The 16,727-nt window shown below is 41.8% G+C and overlaps 1 protein-coding gene across 2 annotated transcripts in view; it reads left to right on the forward strand.

Moving 5' to 3' along the window:
* Positions 1 to 1,243: 1,243 nt before the first annotated feature.
* RNF169 (ring finger protein 169) overlaps positions 1,244 to 16,727 on the forward strand; it is an 87,615-nt gene continuing 72,131 nt past the window's right edge. Inside the window, exon 1 of one of the 2 annotated variants that reach the window (XM_004051813.5) lies at positions 1,244 to 1,768. In XM_004051813.5, the coding sequence (XP_004051861.1) occupies positions 1,276 to 1,768 (493 nt within the window). In that variant the 5' untranslated portion in view covers positions 1,244 to 1,275. Of the gene's footprint in view, positions 1,832 to 16,727 lie in introns of both variants that reach the window. The other variant, XM_055356816.2, reaches the window with a different exon arrangement.

A 16,727-nucleotide genomic window follows, 5' to 3' on the forward strand; every position in this document is an offset into this window, starting at 1 on the left:
CTGTAGCAGAACCACCTTTCCATTAGAGAGGGGTCATTCTTTCTCCTGGAACCTCTGCATCTAGAAAGGGCGCTAGCATCGAAGTCCAAGCACCTCTCCCTAGCTCAAGCAGGAGTGACACGGTCAGAGCTGGCCTATAGGAAGCAACTCGAAGAGTGTGGAGGATGGATTAGAAGAGAGGTTGGGAGAGGGGAGACAATCAATCTATAGCAGCTACTGCAGTAATCTAGATGAGAGATGATTAGACCTGAATTGGGCAGTGGGAATGGGATGAAGAGGTGGGGAAATAGTCATTTTGATAGTGGAATTAACAGGACTAAATAACTGATGGTTTGTGGGAGATAAGGAAGAAGTTCAAGATGACTAGGTTTGGAGCTTGAGTACCTGGGAGGATGGGACCTTTAATAGAATGAAGGAAATAAGAAGAGCACTTTTGAAAGGAGGATGGGAGACAGTGACATTAGTTTTGTACATGAGGAATGTAGGGATCTAAGAGGATGTTTCCATCAGGCAGTTGAATATGGAGGGCTGGACTCAGGAGGCCTGGGCTGCAGACAGCAATCTGGGAGCTCCCGAGGGAAGAAAATGTGGACCAGTGCAGCACGCAGAGTGAGAAGGGACTGAGGCCTGAGCCTAGAGGAACACCCACATGGAAGCACCAAACACGGGAGACTGAGAAGGAGCCAAGGGCCTGGGAAAAAAACCAGGAAAGTGTGGTTTTACCAGCCAAGGGGGGCAGTTTCAGGAAGGGACATGGGGAGAGAGGATGAGGAGGTAGGATTGATAACAGGCTGCTCCTTTTGGCAGTTAGTTACCACGGTGGGCCTGGTTTCAGTCACAAAGCTACCCCCATCCTTAGGAGAGAGCTCAGGCCCTCATATCAAATGAACACTAAGGCAGGTTTCTGAGTAACTCACATATTCCCCACTCACTTTCTCCTCAGTTATCAAGGCATTACAGGAAAAGTACGTGTATCAAAGTTTAACATCGTTCAGAATTGCCAGTAAAGCCCCTCAGTTCCCACCTCTTCCAGTTCAGTAAGAGGAAACTGCAAGGACTTTTCGAGAGTGCGGCTGATGACCGCACATATAAAGAATAACTAATAAATATTAATGAAGTATCCCCTCTGGCCAATCAGGTCTGAGGAGAACCGTCTTTGGGCTCACAGAAGCCTCGCCCCTCATGAATATGTAGATAGCACTGCCCACCGCGCGTACTGCCCCGCCCTCCACTCTTCTCCCTCGCAACCGACTCTCCCTTCAAACGGGAAACAAGATGGCGGCTGCAGGTCCGAGTACCCGGGCCTCTTCCGCGGCGGCAGCAGCCGCTCTGAGTCGGCGGGGCCGGCGGGGCCGCTGTGACGAGACGGCGGCAGCTAAGACTGGGGCCCCAGGCCCGGCTTCTGGACCTTCGCTGTTGGTGTTGTCGCCGCCGTTGCTGCAGCCGCCGCTGCCGGAGGAATCGGGCTGCGCCGGGTGCCTGGAGCCCCCCGGAGAAGCAGCGGCCCTGCCGTGCGGCCACTCGCTTTGCCGAGGCTGTGCCCAACGCGCCGCCGACGCGGCGGGCCCGGGTTGCCCTCGCTGCCGCGCCCGCGGCCCAGGCTGGGCCCGCCGTCGGGCCCGCGACGACGGCCAGGCCGACTCAGAGGTGCTGGGCGAGTGCGCCCGCCGCAGCCAACCCGAGCGCTGCCGCCCGCGCCGGGATGGGGGCGCGGCTGCCGCGGGGCCCAGGCCAGAGCAGGAGCCGCGTGCCGCGCCTGCGGAGCCAGGTGGAGCTTCCCTACTTCCCCTTAGGGTCTGGAGCGAGGCCGAGCGCGCCCCGGCCTGGCCTGGTGAGGGGGTGGAGAGTCCTGGGCCCTACTCGGGCGGGTGTGGAGAGTTTTCGTGGGATTAGAACCCGGGCTCTACCCAGGTGCAGTGTGTTTGTGAATTTTGAACTTCAGAGTGAAGGACAGGCACGTTGCATGCGGAGGGGCGGTGAGGGCATCCTGTGCCTTACGTAAGTCCGAAGTTTGGAGGGAAACAGAATTGTTGGAACAAGTTAGGGGCAGGTTGGAATTGGTGTGTGGGAGTGGGAGGGGCCTTGGATCAGAGAAGTGCTTGGTTTAATGTTGCATGAAGAGTTTGGGGGTCATATTGCTTGGAGAGATGTGGCTCCTGGCCTTGAAAGGGTCAGTGAAGGGTGTGGAGAATCCGGAGTTTAGGGAACAGGTTGAATTTGAGGATGTGAAGGGAGCTTTTCAGACTCGAGAGCAGAGGGGGTTGGGAGCACACTTGTGCAGTTGTTTTCATACATTTTGGAAAATGTATGCTTAGCACAGAACTTGGCACATAGTGAGGAAGCAATAAGTGACTGTCGTTTATATTTGTAATACTAGTACTACTAAGTCCAGTAGTGCCTGACAAAAAAGCTGGCTTGGGTTTAAAAGTTTTGGAAACAAAGATTGGGTGGCAGGGGCTGCTTCTATCTCCTTGGCAGTATGGGTTTCCTACTGGCTTGCTGGCAATTAAAAGTCTGTTGTAGGACTTTTGCCTTGAACTTCTTTCCCCTAACACCAGCAGCCTGCTGTTCCTCGGTTCTGAGCTTTGAAATGGAAAGTGCCCTGTATAAAATAAGACTGTTATAACTTAGGATTCTTTTGGGGACACACCCAGTCAACATAACATCTGCAGCTCTGTTTGATAAAAAATGCTTACCTAGAATGAGATTTTCAAGAAACATAAATCACGAAAGGCCAGATATTTGTACCTTCTGTTTTGGGAATTCTGCCATGTGTTTTTTTTGGGTAAGGAAAGAGAGGTATTGCTTGTGTATACAAGTGCAGCTTCTAGAAACCACAGGTTCTAGAATGCACTCTGTTTTGATTCAAGCCGCCAGAGACACCTGTCACTGTCCTAGGATATTGGGCTATTTTATTCCTGGGGTTGAGGGGGACCTGCATCTTACTTTCTATGTTCCTTGTCACTCCCCTCACCTTTTTTTTTTTTTTTTTGAGATGGAGTCTCGCACTGTCGCCCGGGCTGGAGTGTAATGGTGCGATCTCCACTCACTGCAGCCTCTGTGCACCACCCCCTCAGGTTCAAGCGATTCTCCTGCCGCAGCCTCCCGAGTAGCTGGGATTACAGGCGCCCACCACCACGCCCGGCTTTTTTGTATTTTTAGTACAGATGAGGTTTCACTGTGTTGGCCAGGCTGGTCTCGAACTCCTGACCTTGTGATCTGCCTGCCTTGGCCTCCCAAGGTGTTTTTTTTTTTTTTTTTTGAGACTGAGTCTCACTCTGTCTCCCAGGCTGGAGTGCAGTGGCCAATCTCTCAGCTGTCTGCAACCTCTGCCTCCCAGGTTCAAGCGATTCTCCTGCCTCCGCCCAGTAGCTGGGACCACAGGCACGCGCCACCACGCCCTGCTAATTTTTGTAATTTTAGTAGAGACGGGGTTTCGCCATGTTGGCCAGACTGGTTTCGAACCCCTGGTGTCAAGTGATCCGCCCACCTCTGCCTCCCGAAGTGTTGGGATTACAGGCGTGAGCCACTGTGCTCAGCCCTCGTTATTTTAAGCTTCACAACATCCCTATGAGATAAGTACTTTTATTTCCATTTTATAGATAAAACTGAGGTCCAGAGAGGTTAAGTAACTTGCCTAAGGATGAAAACCCGATTCTGTCCTATTCCTGCTCAAATCAGGGATGAAACGTCTTTAATTTTGTGGATGTGGTGTGATGGTTTCATATGCTACTTAATTTGCTTTATAGTCTGAGATTATGGTCACGATATAAGACAGTATTTCTCTGGTCTCCCTATTAGTACTACTGATTATATGGCCACATAGGATAGAAATTTTCATTTTGATTTCTAAGCTTGGAGACTGTTGTGAAATACCAGTTCTGAATTTTTGAACCATGAGAGGAAGTTTGGCTTGATGATTTGTGCAAACTTTTTCCCTTGAAGATGTTTTTGTCATAAAATTTATCAGTGATTAAGGGAAATTATCTAAAATGAGATTTCAAATTAGAATCTATTGAGTCACTTAGTATTCATTAATTACCTTATATGTTTATATGAGGACCAAAATGAAAAATGGTTTTCTTAAATGTTCTTGTTGTTGGATTGTTTTGTATATACAGTTATGTGCTTATTCAGTTGAAAAATTTTAGAATACAAAAATATTGCCAAAAGGCTTAGGAAGTATCTCTTAGCTTCAGTGGGTTGTCTGATCCTCTTGAAGTTATATACAGTATTTTTAAATTAAAATTTTTAATAGGCAGTGCATTCACAGGATTCAAACAAAAATGTAACAAAGTATACAATGAAAAGATTCCCTTTGGCCAGGCGCGGTGGCTCACCCCTGTAATCCCAGCACTTTGGGAGGCCGAGGTGGGCGGATCACAAGGTCAAGAGATGGAGACCAGTCTGGCCAACATGGTGAAACCCCGTCTCTACTAAAAATACAAAAATTAGCTGGGCATGGTGGTGTGTGCCTGTAGTCCCAGCTACTTGGGAGACTGAGGCAGGAGAATCTCTTGAACCCAGGAGGCAGAGGTTGCAGTGAGCCAAGATTGCACCGCTGCCCTCTAGCCTGTTGACAGAGGGAGACTGTCGTTAAAAAAAAAAAAAAAAAGGGAAAAAAAAGAAATGATTCTCTCTTACCCCCTTATTTCTCACTCCCGTCAAAGATTCTTGGGCTGGGCATGGTGGCTCATGCCTGTAAATCTGGCACTTTGGGAGGCCAAGGCGAGCGGATCGCTTGAGGTCAGGAGTTCAAGACCAGCCTGACTAACATGGTGAAATCTTGTCTCTACTAAAAATACAAAAATTAGCCAGGTGCGGTGGCGCACGCCTGTAGTTCCAGCTACTGGGGAGGCTGAGGCAGGAGACTCGCTTGAACCTGGGAGGCGTAGGCTGCAGTGAGCTGACATCATGCCACTGCACTCCAGCCTGGTGGCAGAGCAAGACTCTGTCTCAAAAAAAAAAAAAAGATTCTTGTTTGTTCTTCCACAGTTTATGGATCTATCTACATGAAAATTCAAGTACGCTTATTTTTTGCCATTTTTATGCAAAAGGTTGTACATTATACACACTGTTCTTTAACTTGCTTTTTTTTTTTGGTTTAAGAATACATCATCAAAGTCCACAGCAGTATGTTGTATGGAATTTTACTGAATGGATATAGCATAATTAACCACCTATTGGTGGACATTTTGATTGTTTCCTGTCTTTTGCTATTATAAATAATTGTTTATAAAATCATTATGTAAATGCATGTGTGCATTTTTATGGCGAAGTCACCAGTAGCTTTCACCAGAATCTGAACCATTGTTTTATTTTATTTATTTATTAATTAATTAATTTATTTTTTGAGGCAGAGTCTTGCTCTGTTACCCAGGCTGGAGTGCAATGGCATGATCTCGGTTCACCGCAACCTCCGCCTCACTGGTTCAAGCGATTCTACTGTCTCCATCTCCCGAGTAGCTGGGATTACAGGTGTGCGCCACCACGCCCGGCTAATTTTGTATTTTTAGTAGAGACGGGGGTTTCTCCATGTTGATCAGGCTGGTCTCAAACTCCTGATCTCAGGTGATCCACCTGCCTCGGCCTCCCAAAGTGCTGGGATTACAGGTGGTGAGCCACTGCGCCCAGCCTTGAACCATTGTTTTAATCTATGTCTCTCATTCTACAGAAGAGAAAACTGAGGCCCAGAACAGAGAAGAGAGTAAGAGTTTACATGAGTTGATAGTAGATGAAAAAGGGTCAACAGAAACAGCCTAATTCACAATGAAATGTTCATAATAGCTTTAATAAGGAAAACTAATAATACCAGTTTTATAAATATTTACATTGTGCTTTTATGAGTGGAAACAGCAATAGGATTACTAGGTTGGCACAAAAGTAATTATGGTTTTTGCCATAACTTTCAATGGCAAAAACAGCAATTACTTTTGTATCAGCCTAATAGCAATTTTAGTAATATTCAGAGATATATTGCTTAGTTGTATTCTCATCACATAGTTGGATCAATTGATAAAGGAAACATCAGGCCTGCTGGAAATGAAATTTTGTAGTAAATGCACTGGTATTTAAGTGATGTTCTTAATTTTTTTTTTTATTTTGTTGAAGTCCAGTGCCTCTTTAGGAATTGCTTTGTGGAAAAAGTGTAGAGTTTGTGTTTTCTTGAAAATTTTGGTTACACTGGTGACATTTTTGTTCTTTGCCTGCTTTTTTGGCAAGCTTTAAGGTTCAGAACCTTAATGACCCCTGTGTACATGTTTTATTTAATTCTTCTATGCATTCACGGTTTGCTTTTGGATATAGTATCAGTTCTTGTTGATTTGTGAAACTGTGTGTGTAAAGGCTACATCAGTGATCATTTCAAAATGAACTCAGAGTTCAACTTCATATTCTTTGAGGATCTGCAACTCGTTGTATATATTGACATATTAAATATTTGGACCATTTTGAGCAATATTCAGGAATTATGTAATATGTGTCTACTCTGTGCCAGGTCTTTGGGAAACATTAGTGAATGAAATATTAAAGATCTCTCTCTCTCATGGAGCTTATATTCTAAATTTAGAGACATTCCTTATCTGTTGATTTAAAAAACATACTTACCATACAGGCTTACATAGGTAGATTTTGAACCATACATTGCAGCCACACTTAAGCATCATTTAAAAATGATTAATGAATTTTAAGAATTCATTTAGTCTGTTTGAAATCAAGGATGGTTGTTCCAAATCATACTGCTTTTAGATTTGAAACCGAGACCTTTTTACTTTTTAGGATTCTTTTTCTTCGGCTATGGGTAATGACTGAAGAAAAGCTAGACAAAGGCTGGTGAATCTTTTAAATTGGCAGTTTAAATTTTTTTATCTTCGTGGTGTTAAAAGTGCTTTTCAGAAATTGAATAGATAGGCCAGGCGCGGTGGCTCACATCTGTAATCCCAGCACTTTGAGAAGCAGAGGTGGGCGGATCACTTGTGGCCAGGAGTTCGAGACCAGCATGGCCAACATGGGGAAACCCTGTCTTTACTAAAAACACAAAAATTAGCCAGGCGTGGTGGTGCACGCTTATAGTCCCAGCTACCCAGGAGGCTGAGGCAGGAGATTCGCTTCAACCCGGGAGGCAGAGGTTGCAGTGAGCCGAGATTGCGCCACTGTACTCCAGTCTGGGCGACAGAGCGAGACTCTCTCTGAAAAACAAACAAATAAACAAAACACGAAAATTGAATAGATAAACAATTGAATAGTGCCTCACTTATCCCTTCTCATCCCATCTCAACTTCCCTGTTCACTTAGGGTTAACATTTCTGCATTTAAAAAATTTCCCCTTTCTGTGAAAAGCAAGTAGTTCTGGTTTATTACTCAGTTGACAGACAATGTTTGCTATGTGTGCAGCCTAAATTACATTTAGGACTAATGAATAATGAAACCATGTGATTGTAGTGCAAGAGGACAGGAATTCCCTAGTCTGTAAGGATTTGTTTAAAATATGTAAAATGACTCATTTCTTTATCCTTAATGACACATATCCGAGAATTTGAGAGTGTCCTTATGTGTTATACCAATACAGGAAACATTTGCCTTGTGCTAAGATGTTTTTTAAAGCTCTTGATGAGATTACATGCACTCTACCAACTAAACAGTAATTACTATTGAAGAATAGCTCCAATGTATGAATTCAGAATTGAACAGCAGGAATTTAGGAGGTATTTGTTTATTCATATTTTCACTCCCTGTCTTCTAGTTAATCCTGAAAGAGTTGCCTACCTTGAATTAATTTGTATCTGAGTTGGCTTGAGTATATGATGTAGGATATGTTTGTTAAATTTCATTCCACTAATTCAATGAGCATTTTGAGGGGCACACATTGTGCAAGATGATGCAATAAAAAAAGATGAATAAGACATGGTACCTTTTCTTTAAGACTCCACAGTGTGGTTGGGGAAACACATACTCAAATAACAATACAACGTGTTAAGTGAGGTAAACAGACAATGCTAACAGAGTAGAGGAATGGGCTGACTGACAATTTGCAGGAAGCCTGAGGAAGGCATTTGAATTGTATGTTGAAGAAAGAGTAGGAATTCACCAGATGAGGAAGGAGGGGATGTCCATTCCAGGTAGAAGAGCCTGCATGTAGAAAGGCTTGAAGGTGCTTGGGATGTTCAGGGACTGGCAAAAAGCTAAATATAGGTGGAGTGTGGACTGGAGTGGGGAAGTAGAGAAGAGACTGAAGTTAGATCATGAAGGCCATTGTGTATTAGGGTAAAAGAATTTTGGACTTTATCCTATAAAGCTCTTAAAGATTTTTAAGTGGTGGAATAACATAATCATACTGTGCTTTAGAAAGACAATATATATTGGTTGGAAGAGGAAAGATGTGAGTAGAAACTGGAGGCAGGGAGTCGTTAGGGGACTGTTTTAGTAGTTCAGGCAAGCGACGAAGAGGGCCTGGACTAAAGCATTGGCTGTGGCAGTGTTAACTTCGGTCATTCATTAATTTAGTAACCATTTGAGGGTCTTCTGTGTGCTAGGTCTAGGCACTAGAGCTGCAAATAGAGGTAAAGCATGGTTCTGTCCCAAAGTGTAGTTGGGAAGATTGGGATGTAAATATGCAACTGAAATGTGGTATTATAAGTATTATAATAGCTGTTATGCAAGATATAATTGTAGAAGGCAATATAGTATATATTAATAGAGCAGGCTAATAGAGGAAAACCTGGAGACAGACTACCTGGGTTCAAATTCTAGCTTTGCTATTTATAGCCGTATGTTATTGGATACTCTCTGTGTCTTAGTTTCTTCATTTGGAAAATGGGAATAGTAATAGTATTAAAATCATAAGGTTGTTGTTAAAGACTAAATGAATTATTACAATGCTTGGTATATAAAGAGCTAGGTCAACAAATGTAAGGTATTTTCACAAAGAAGATAATCTAGTTTGGATGGGTCAGGAATGGCTTCAGTGAATGCCAGACATTTGACCATCAGTATTCATTAGGTGGATGAGGTCAGAATAAAGATGAGAGAGGGAAATAGTACATTTAAAGGCATAGGAACATGAAACAAGGAGCGTTCTAAGGATTGTAAACAGGAGTGGTTAGAGTTTAGACTGCACGTGGGAGAGTGGAAGCATGTGGGACTGCAGAAATTGGCAGTTGCTGAATAATAGTGGACTTTGAGTGCCATGCTAAGGAATGAGGATCCACTGAGGAGTTTCAAAGAGGAATTCATCTTTGAACTTTAGAGAGATCACTCCCATGGGAGTGTTGTAGCAAATAAATTGGAGAGCCCAAATTCTCTTTTTAGCAAGATGGCTAAAACTGACACAAATACTCGGAAAAACTGCATAATAAAGAACGACAATTCTTTTAAATGCATCTTTGAATATACAGGAAAGATAGGAAAATCTCCAGTTTCCAAAAACAAAAATGGAACTACAAACCAAAACTGTAAGCCCAAAAGCTGCATAATAAAGAACGACAATTCTTTTAAATGCATTCTTGAATATACAGGAAAGATAGGAAAATCTCGTTTCCAAAAACAAAAATGGAACTACAGACCAAAACTGTAAGCCCTTGAACCTATGCTGTATTGCCCTGGAGCAGAGTGAGGAGTGTAGAGATGGGTTATTTCAGGTGTTCTCTTCCTAGCAGGTTGAGTTTCACCATATGCAAAAAGGAATCAGAACTAAGATTTCTGCATAAAGTTGAGATTTTTGATGTGCTGCGCTCTAGGTGAAAGGGTAGGCTAGAAAAAAAAATCTTCCCTATTACACAAGGAGACGACAAGAAATCTTGTCTTGATTTGCTTGAGCTCTATGCAAAGAGAAAATGAAAAAAGTTTGCCTGAGAAATTGAAGCACAAGATCTATACTTTGCTTACATTTGGGAACTGGGTTTATATTATATGGCTCAGAAATTAATATACAAACAGGCTTCAAGCTAGTGAGACAGGAAAAGACTCTGAGAGGTACGTCCATACCTTAGACCTCAAGGGATTCTTAGAGAAGAAATAAGCCCAACTGAAGATGAATTTATGATTAAAAATGACACATGAGGAAATGGCTTTGTACCACAAATGAGAGTCAGCAGATAGAACAAGCAGGAGGATTATAGCTCCAAGAACTCAGATAAGAGAGTGACAATTTGAGGGAGAATTTAAATTAGCATATTTTAAGTGGCTAAAGACTTTAAAGAATTGACATCCCAAGAAATGAATAAAGCATTATGAAACAGACACATTTGAAAAAGAATGAAACATAATGAAAAATGTCATTGAGGTTAAAAATCTCAGTAAATAAGTTAAACAATAGTTTACACAGATGAAGAGAGATTAGCAAGGTGGGACATAGACATGAGGAAATTCTCAAGAATACAAATAAAGGAAAATATGAAAGAAGGCGAAGAAAAAGGAAAAGGACAAATCAAGAAGATCCAACATGTAATAGTACTTCCAGGAGAAAAAGAAATGTGGAGGAGATGTGGAATTTGAAGAGAAGATGACTTGAGAATTTTTTAGAATTAGTAAAAAGTCCTGAATCCTTAGGTTCGAGGCTCATGAGGCCCTAGCAAGAGGTTTTTTGTTTTTGTTTTGAGACGAGGTCTTGCTCTGTAGCTCAGGCTTGAGTACAATGGTGTGTTCATAGCTTGCTGCAGCCTTGACCTCCCAGGCTCAAGTGATCCTCCCACCTTGGCCTCCCAAAGTGTTGGCATTACAGGCGTGAGCCACTGTACCTGGTACCTAGCAAGAATTAACAACAGAAAAGCAGCAACAAAACCCCACAACTAAACACATTGCAGTGGAACTTCAGAACACCAAAGACTATTAAGTATAACCAAAAAGGAAAGACAGAGGAGCAATAATCAGACTGAGAGCATATATCTTTTAACCTACAAGAGAGACCAGAAGAAAACTGAATAATTTCTTCAGCCTTGAGAGAGATCTGAATTTCATACTCAGGTGAGTTATTCAAGAGTAAGGGCGCTGGGTGCGGTAGCGCATGCCTATAGTCCCAGCACTTTGGGAGGCCAAGGTGGGCGGATCGCTCAAGGTCAGGAGTTCAAGACCAACCTGACTAACATGTTGAAACCCTGTCTCTACTAAATACAAAAAATTAGCCGGGTGTGGTGGCGCATGCCTGTAATCATTGGGAGTCTGAGGCAGGAGAATCGCTGAACCCAGGAGGCGGTGAGCCAAAATCCTACCATTGCACTCCAGCCTGGGCAACCATGAGCAAAACTCCATCTCTAAAGAAGAAAAAAGTAAGGGCAAAAATAAAAATATTTTCAGACAGGAAAAAGAGAATTTACCACAGTGTTTCTGAAAGAACTTATTATAAACCTAAAGCATATAGTGCAGGAAGAAAGAAATGTAACTTAGGGGAGAAAGTAGGATATAAGAAGTTGTGATGAAGAAAGAAGTCAGTAGGTAGACTAAGCCAATGTTGACTGTATAAAACAAAATAATTATCACTGATTTGTAGGGGCTAAAACCAAGGTAAAACTAAAATACTGGGCAAAGATAAAATAAGTGGGGAGAAAAGTGATTCTCATTACAGATTTCTAAAGTTCTGTCTATACGTAACGTAGTTCAATAGGAAGATAGAGATATTGATCAACTTTAGGCTTTAAGTCAGATGCACATTAAACATTTACAGGTAGACTGGACACGGTGGTTCATGCCTAATCTTAGCACTTTGGGAGGCCGAGGTGGGAGGATCATTTGAGTCCAGGAGTTCGAGACCAGCCTGGGCAAAAAAATGAGACCCTGTCTCTACTAAAAATCAAGTTAGCCAGATGTGGTGGTGTGCGCCTGTGGTCCCAGCAATACAGGAGGCTGAGGCAGGAGGACTGCTTGAGCCCAGGAAGTCAAGACTGCAGTAAGCTGTGTTCGTGCCACTGTACTCCAACCTAGGTGACAGAGCGAGATCCTGTCTCAATGAATGGGGTTAATCCTGAAAAGAAATACAATATATAATTTGATCTCTACACATATGTAGAACCATACACTTAAATTAGAGAACATGCATCCTTTTTAAACAAATATGCAACAGTTACGTAATTTTCCTAGATTCATTTAGGCACAAAGGAAGTTTCGACAAATATGAAAGATATATAAGCTATCTTATCTGACCGTAGTATAATAAAATTAGAAATTAATAGTGAAAATATAACCAATTCCCCCTCCAATCCATGTTTGGAAATTGAAAAAAACAAAATTTAAATTAACATGTGGGTAAAGAACAAAACCAGCCGGGTGCGGTGGCTCACGCCTGCAATCCTAGCACTTTGGGAGGCCAAGGCGGGTGGATCACCTGAGGTCAGGAGTTTGAGACCAGCCTGGCCAACATAGTGAAACCCCATCTCTACTAAAAATACAAAAAATTAGCCAAGTGTGGTGGCGGGTGCCTGTAATCCCAGCTACTTGGGGGCTGAGGCAGGAGAATCACTTGAACCCAGGATGTGGAGGTTACAGTGAGCTGAGATCGCGCCATTGCACTCCAGCCTGGGCAACAACCGCAGCCTGGGCAACATCTCAAAACAAAAACAAAAACAAAAAAAACCCAAAACCAAGTGGTCAACTGAAGAAGTTAAAAAAAGTAATAGCAGATTAAACCCAAAGGAAGTAGAAGATAGGAAAGAATAAAGAGCAGAAATTAATGGAATAGGAAACAAAAGAATTAGCAAGGCCAAAATCTAATTCATTGAAAAGATTAAGATCTATAACCCTAACCTCTGGCAAGATTGATCAAAGAAAAGGCATAAATATTAGGAATGAAAAAATACAACTACAGATATAATGAAGATTTAAAAAAACCTATAAATATAGAATATGGAAAACTTTCTGCCCATGAATTTGAAAAATTGGATAAAATAGTTTTGTGGAAAAGTATAACATGGCAGCTGACTCAAGAATAAATAGAAAGTATGACTAGAAATGTAACTAATTAGCAAAGAGTAAAATCTCCCCACAAAGCAATACCACCGCGTGGACACAATGAGCAAAATGCAGAATATGGGAAAACTGTGGGACAAATGGCCTACTTTCTTCCACAAATAAATTAGGAAAAAAGCAACGGAGGGGTGATTCATGGATTAAAAGATACAGTCAGTTTAAGTGTATGAACTTACTTGGATCCTGATTTGAAAAAACTGTATGAAAACATTTGATGAGAATTTGAATGCCGGCTGGATATTTGTTGGTATTAAAGACTTATATTTTTAGTGTGACAATAGTTTTCTGGTTATATATTTTAAAATAATCCTTCTCTTAGTTGTTAAAAATATTTATAGCTAAGATGATGTCTGAGATTTGCTTCAAAATAACTTCAAATTTGTTGCAGGAGATAGGGAGCAGGTATTGATTAGGGGAGGATAGAAAATAAGATTGCTAATGATTGATTGCTGAAGCTGGATGATCTGTGGTAGTTCATTATACTGGTTTCTCTAATAATATATTTGAAACTTTTCCGTAAAAAAAGCAAGAAGAAATTCTGTCCATTGAAGAAGTACCAGGCGCAGATGGTTTTATGGGTTACCCAAATATTGAAGGATGGATGGTTCCAGGGAATAAATAAAATGTTTCCAGACTTGTTTTGGGGGCTTTTACAACTTGATAACAAAATCACACAAGTTAACAAAATCACACAAGAACTGTATGAGAAAGGAAAAGTACAGGCCACTCTCATGAACACAGATTTTTATTTTTTATCTTTTTATTTCTTTTTTTCTATTTTTTGTGGAGATGGGGGTCTCACTGTATTGCCCAGGCTGGTCTTAACTTCTGACCTCAAGCAATTCTCCTGCCTCTGCTTCCCAAAGTGCTGGGATTACAGGCGTGAATCACCACACCTGGCATGAACACAGATTTTTAAAATCTCAGGTGAAACACAGACTGAATTGAGTAGTATATTTTTAAAAAATCACAACCAAGTAGCAGTTATTCAAAGAATAGGAGTTTGGCTTAACATTAAGAATCTAATGTAATTCCCCATATTAATAAACTAAAGGAGAATAAAACTATATGGTCATTGCAATAGATGGCTTAAAAAAGCATTTGACAAAATTTATCATTTATTATTTAAAAAAAACTAGAACATGTGGAATAGGAGAAAGTTTCTTTTTTTATTTTTATTTTTTTTTTGAGACAGAGTCTCACTCTGTCACCCAGACTGGAGTTCAGTGGCGTGATTTTGGCTCACTGCAACCTCCACCTGCCAGGTTCAAGCCTCCCGAGTAGCTGGGACTACAGGCACGGGCCACCACGTCTGGATAATTCTTTTTTATTTTTATTTTTATTTATTTTTTGAGATGGAGTCTTGCTCTGTCGCCCAGGCTGGAGTGCAGTGGCGCGATCTTGGCTCACTGCAACCTCCGCCTCCTGGGTTCACGCCATTCTCCTGCCTCAGCCTCCCGAATAGCTTGGACTACAGGTGCCCGCCACCACACTTGGCTAATTTTTTGTATTTTTTTTTTTTTAGTAGAGACGGGGTTTCACCGTGTTAGCCAGGATGGTCTCAATCTCCTGACCTCGTGATCTGCCCACTTCAGCCTCCCAATTCTTTTTTATTTTTTAAAAATAGAGATGGGGTTTCACTATGTTGCCAGGGCAGGTCTTGAACTCCTGGCTTCAGGATATCCCCCTGCCTTGGCCTGTCCAAGGTGTTGAGATTACAGGTGTGAGTCACTGTGCCCAGCCACTGTCTTTGCTTTTAAAGTGGAATTTATCAATAAGGATGATTAGTGGCCAAGAATAGTCAAGACCATTTTGAAGAACACGATGGGTGGATTTGCTTTCTCAAATATCAAGCTGTTTAAAGCCATGTTAATTAAGACAGTGAGGTATTGGTATCAGGGTGGTTGAATAATTAATGTTAAAATTAAAGAGCATAGAAACATGCCCTCATGTATTTAAATTTGGTGGATAATGAGTGGCCATTACAAATCACTAGGGTAAAGGTGTCATTTTTACTTTTCATGGGTGGTTAGCTAACCTTAGAGAAAACAAGAAAAAAATAGATCTTTAGCACCATATACAAAAAACTATTTGTAGAGCCAGGCATGGTGGCTCACGCCTGTAATCCCAGCACTTCAGGAGGCTGAGGTGGGCGGATCACTCAAGGTCAGGAGTTTGCGACCAGCCTGGCCAACATGGGGAAACCCCGTCTCTACTAAAAATACAAAAATTAGCCAGGCGTGATGGCGCATGCCTGTAGTCCCAGCTACTCAGGAGGCTGAGACAGGAGATTCGCTTTAATCTCGCTGAGACAGGAGATCACGCCACTGCACTGCAGTCTGGGTGACAGAGCTAGACTCTGTCTTAAAAAAAAAAAAAAAAAGGTTGTAAATGGATTAAAGGTCAAACTGTAAATTAGAAAATTAGAAAATCCTAGGACTATCTCTATGAAAATGGAGTAGAGAAGGGCTTTCAAACAAACAAAAAATGAAAAGATTGATAATTTGACCACATTAAAGTTAAAAATTGGGCCAGGCGTGGTGGCTCATGCCTATAATCCCAGGACTTTGGGAGGTTGAGGTGAGAGGATTGCTTGAGGCCAGGAGTTCAACACCAGCCTGGGCAACATAGGGAGACCTTGTTTCTACAAAAAAATATAAAAATTTAGGCAGGCATGGTGGGGTGTGCCTGTAGACCCAGCTATTCAGGAGGCTGAGGTGGAAGAATACTTTGAGTCCAGGAGTTTCGGGCTGCAGTGAGTGCTCTAGCCTGGGTGACAGAAGCGAGACCCTGCCTCAAAAGAAACAAAACAAAACAAACACACCAGAAACAGAAAAAGAGATTAAGTAAGAAGACCAACCAGAGGCTGGGAGAAGATAGTTGCAGTGAAATAACTGACAAAAGATTGATATCCGACATATATGAACTACAAATCATTATGATGACAGCTTATTAGAAAAATGGTGAGAAGATTTGAATAGGCATTTCATAGAAGAAGGAAACTGAAAGTCCAGTAAACATCTGGAATGATACGCAACAGCATTAGCAATCAGGGAAATGCAAATTAAACCAGTGATATGCCATCAGACTGCTATAATTTGTTATTGATTAATTATAATTAATGAGCACCTATATACTGCTGGAGGAGTATAAGTTGCCATACAACCACGTTGGAGAGCAGTTTGGCCATATCTAGTAAGGTTGAAGAGAGAGATTCCTTGCTATACAGAGATTCCATTAATAGGTGTGTGCCATAGTGAAACTCTTGTGTACATATGCACGCACACAATGATGCTCACATTACAGCACTGTAGTACTAGAAAATGTAGTAACAGTTGTCTTTGATAGGAGAAGGGATAAATTAGTTTCTACAGCTGTTAGAATGAATGAACTGGGTATATATCAACATGGATAAATCTGGAAAAAATACTTGCAAAAGGAAAAGTTGCAAAAGAATATGTATCCTTTGATGCCATTTATATAAGTAAAAGTACGGAAGATAGGAGTCATTTCAATAGCTTGAGTGAGAAATGAAGAAACAATCAGCCAATGTAGACTCTACTCTCCTTGTACCCCCCAACAAGGTCTCCCTCTGACATCCAGGCTGGAGTTCAGTGATGAAATCATGGCACACTACAGCCTCTACTTTTCAGGCTGAAGCGATCCTCCCACCTCCAAAGTAACTGGGACTACAGGCATGTGCCACCATGCCCAACTAATTTTTTGTATTTTTAGTACTATACAGGGTCTCACCATGTTGCCCAGGTTGGTCA

This window comes from Gorilla gorilla, chromosome 9, assembly GCF_029281585.2.
Source record: "Gorilla gorilla gorilla isolate KB3781 chromosome 9, NHGRI_mGorGor1-v2.1_pri, whole genome shotgun sequence".
Taxonomy (NCBI): domain Eukaryota; kingdom Metazoa; phylum Chordata; class Mammalia; order Primates; family Hominidae; genus Gorilla; species Gorilla gorilla.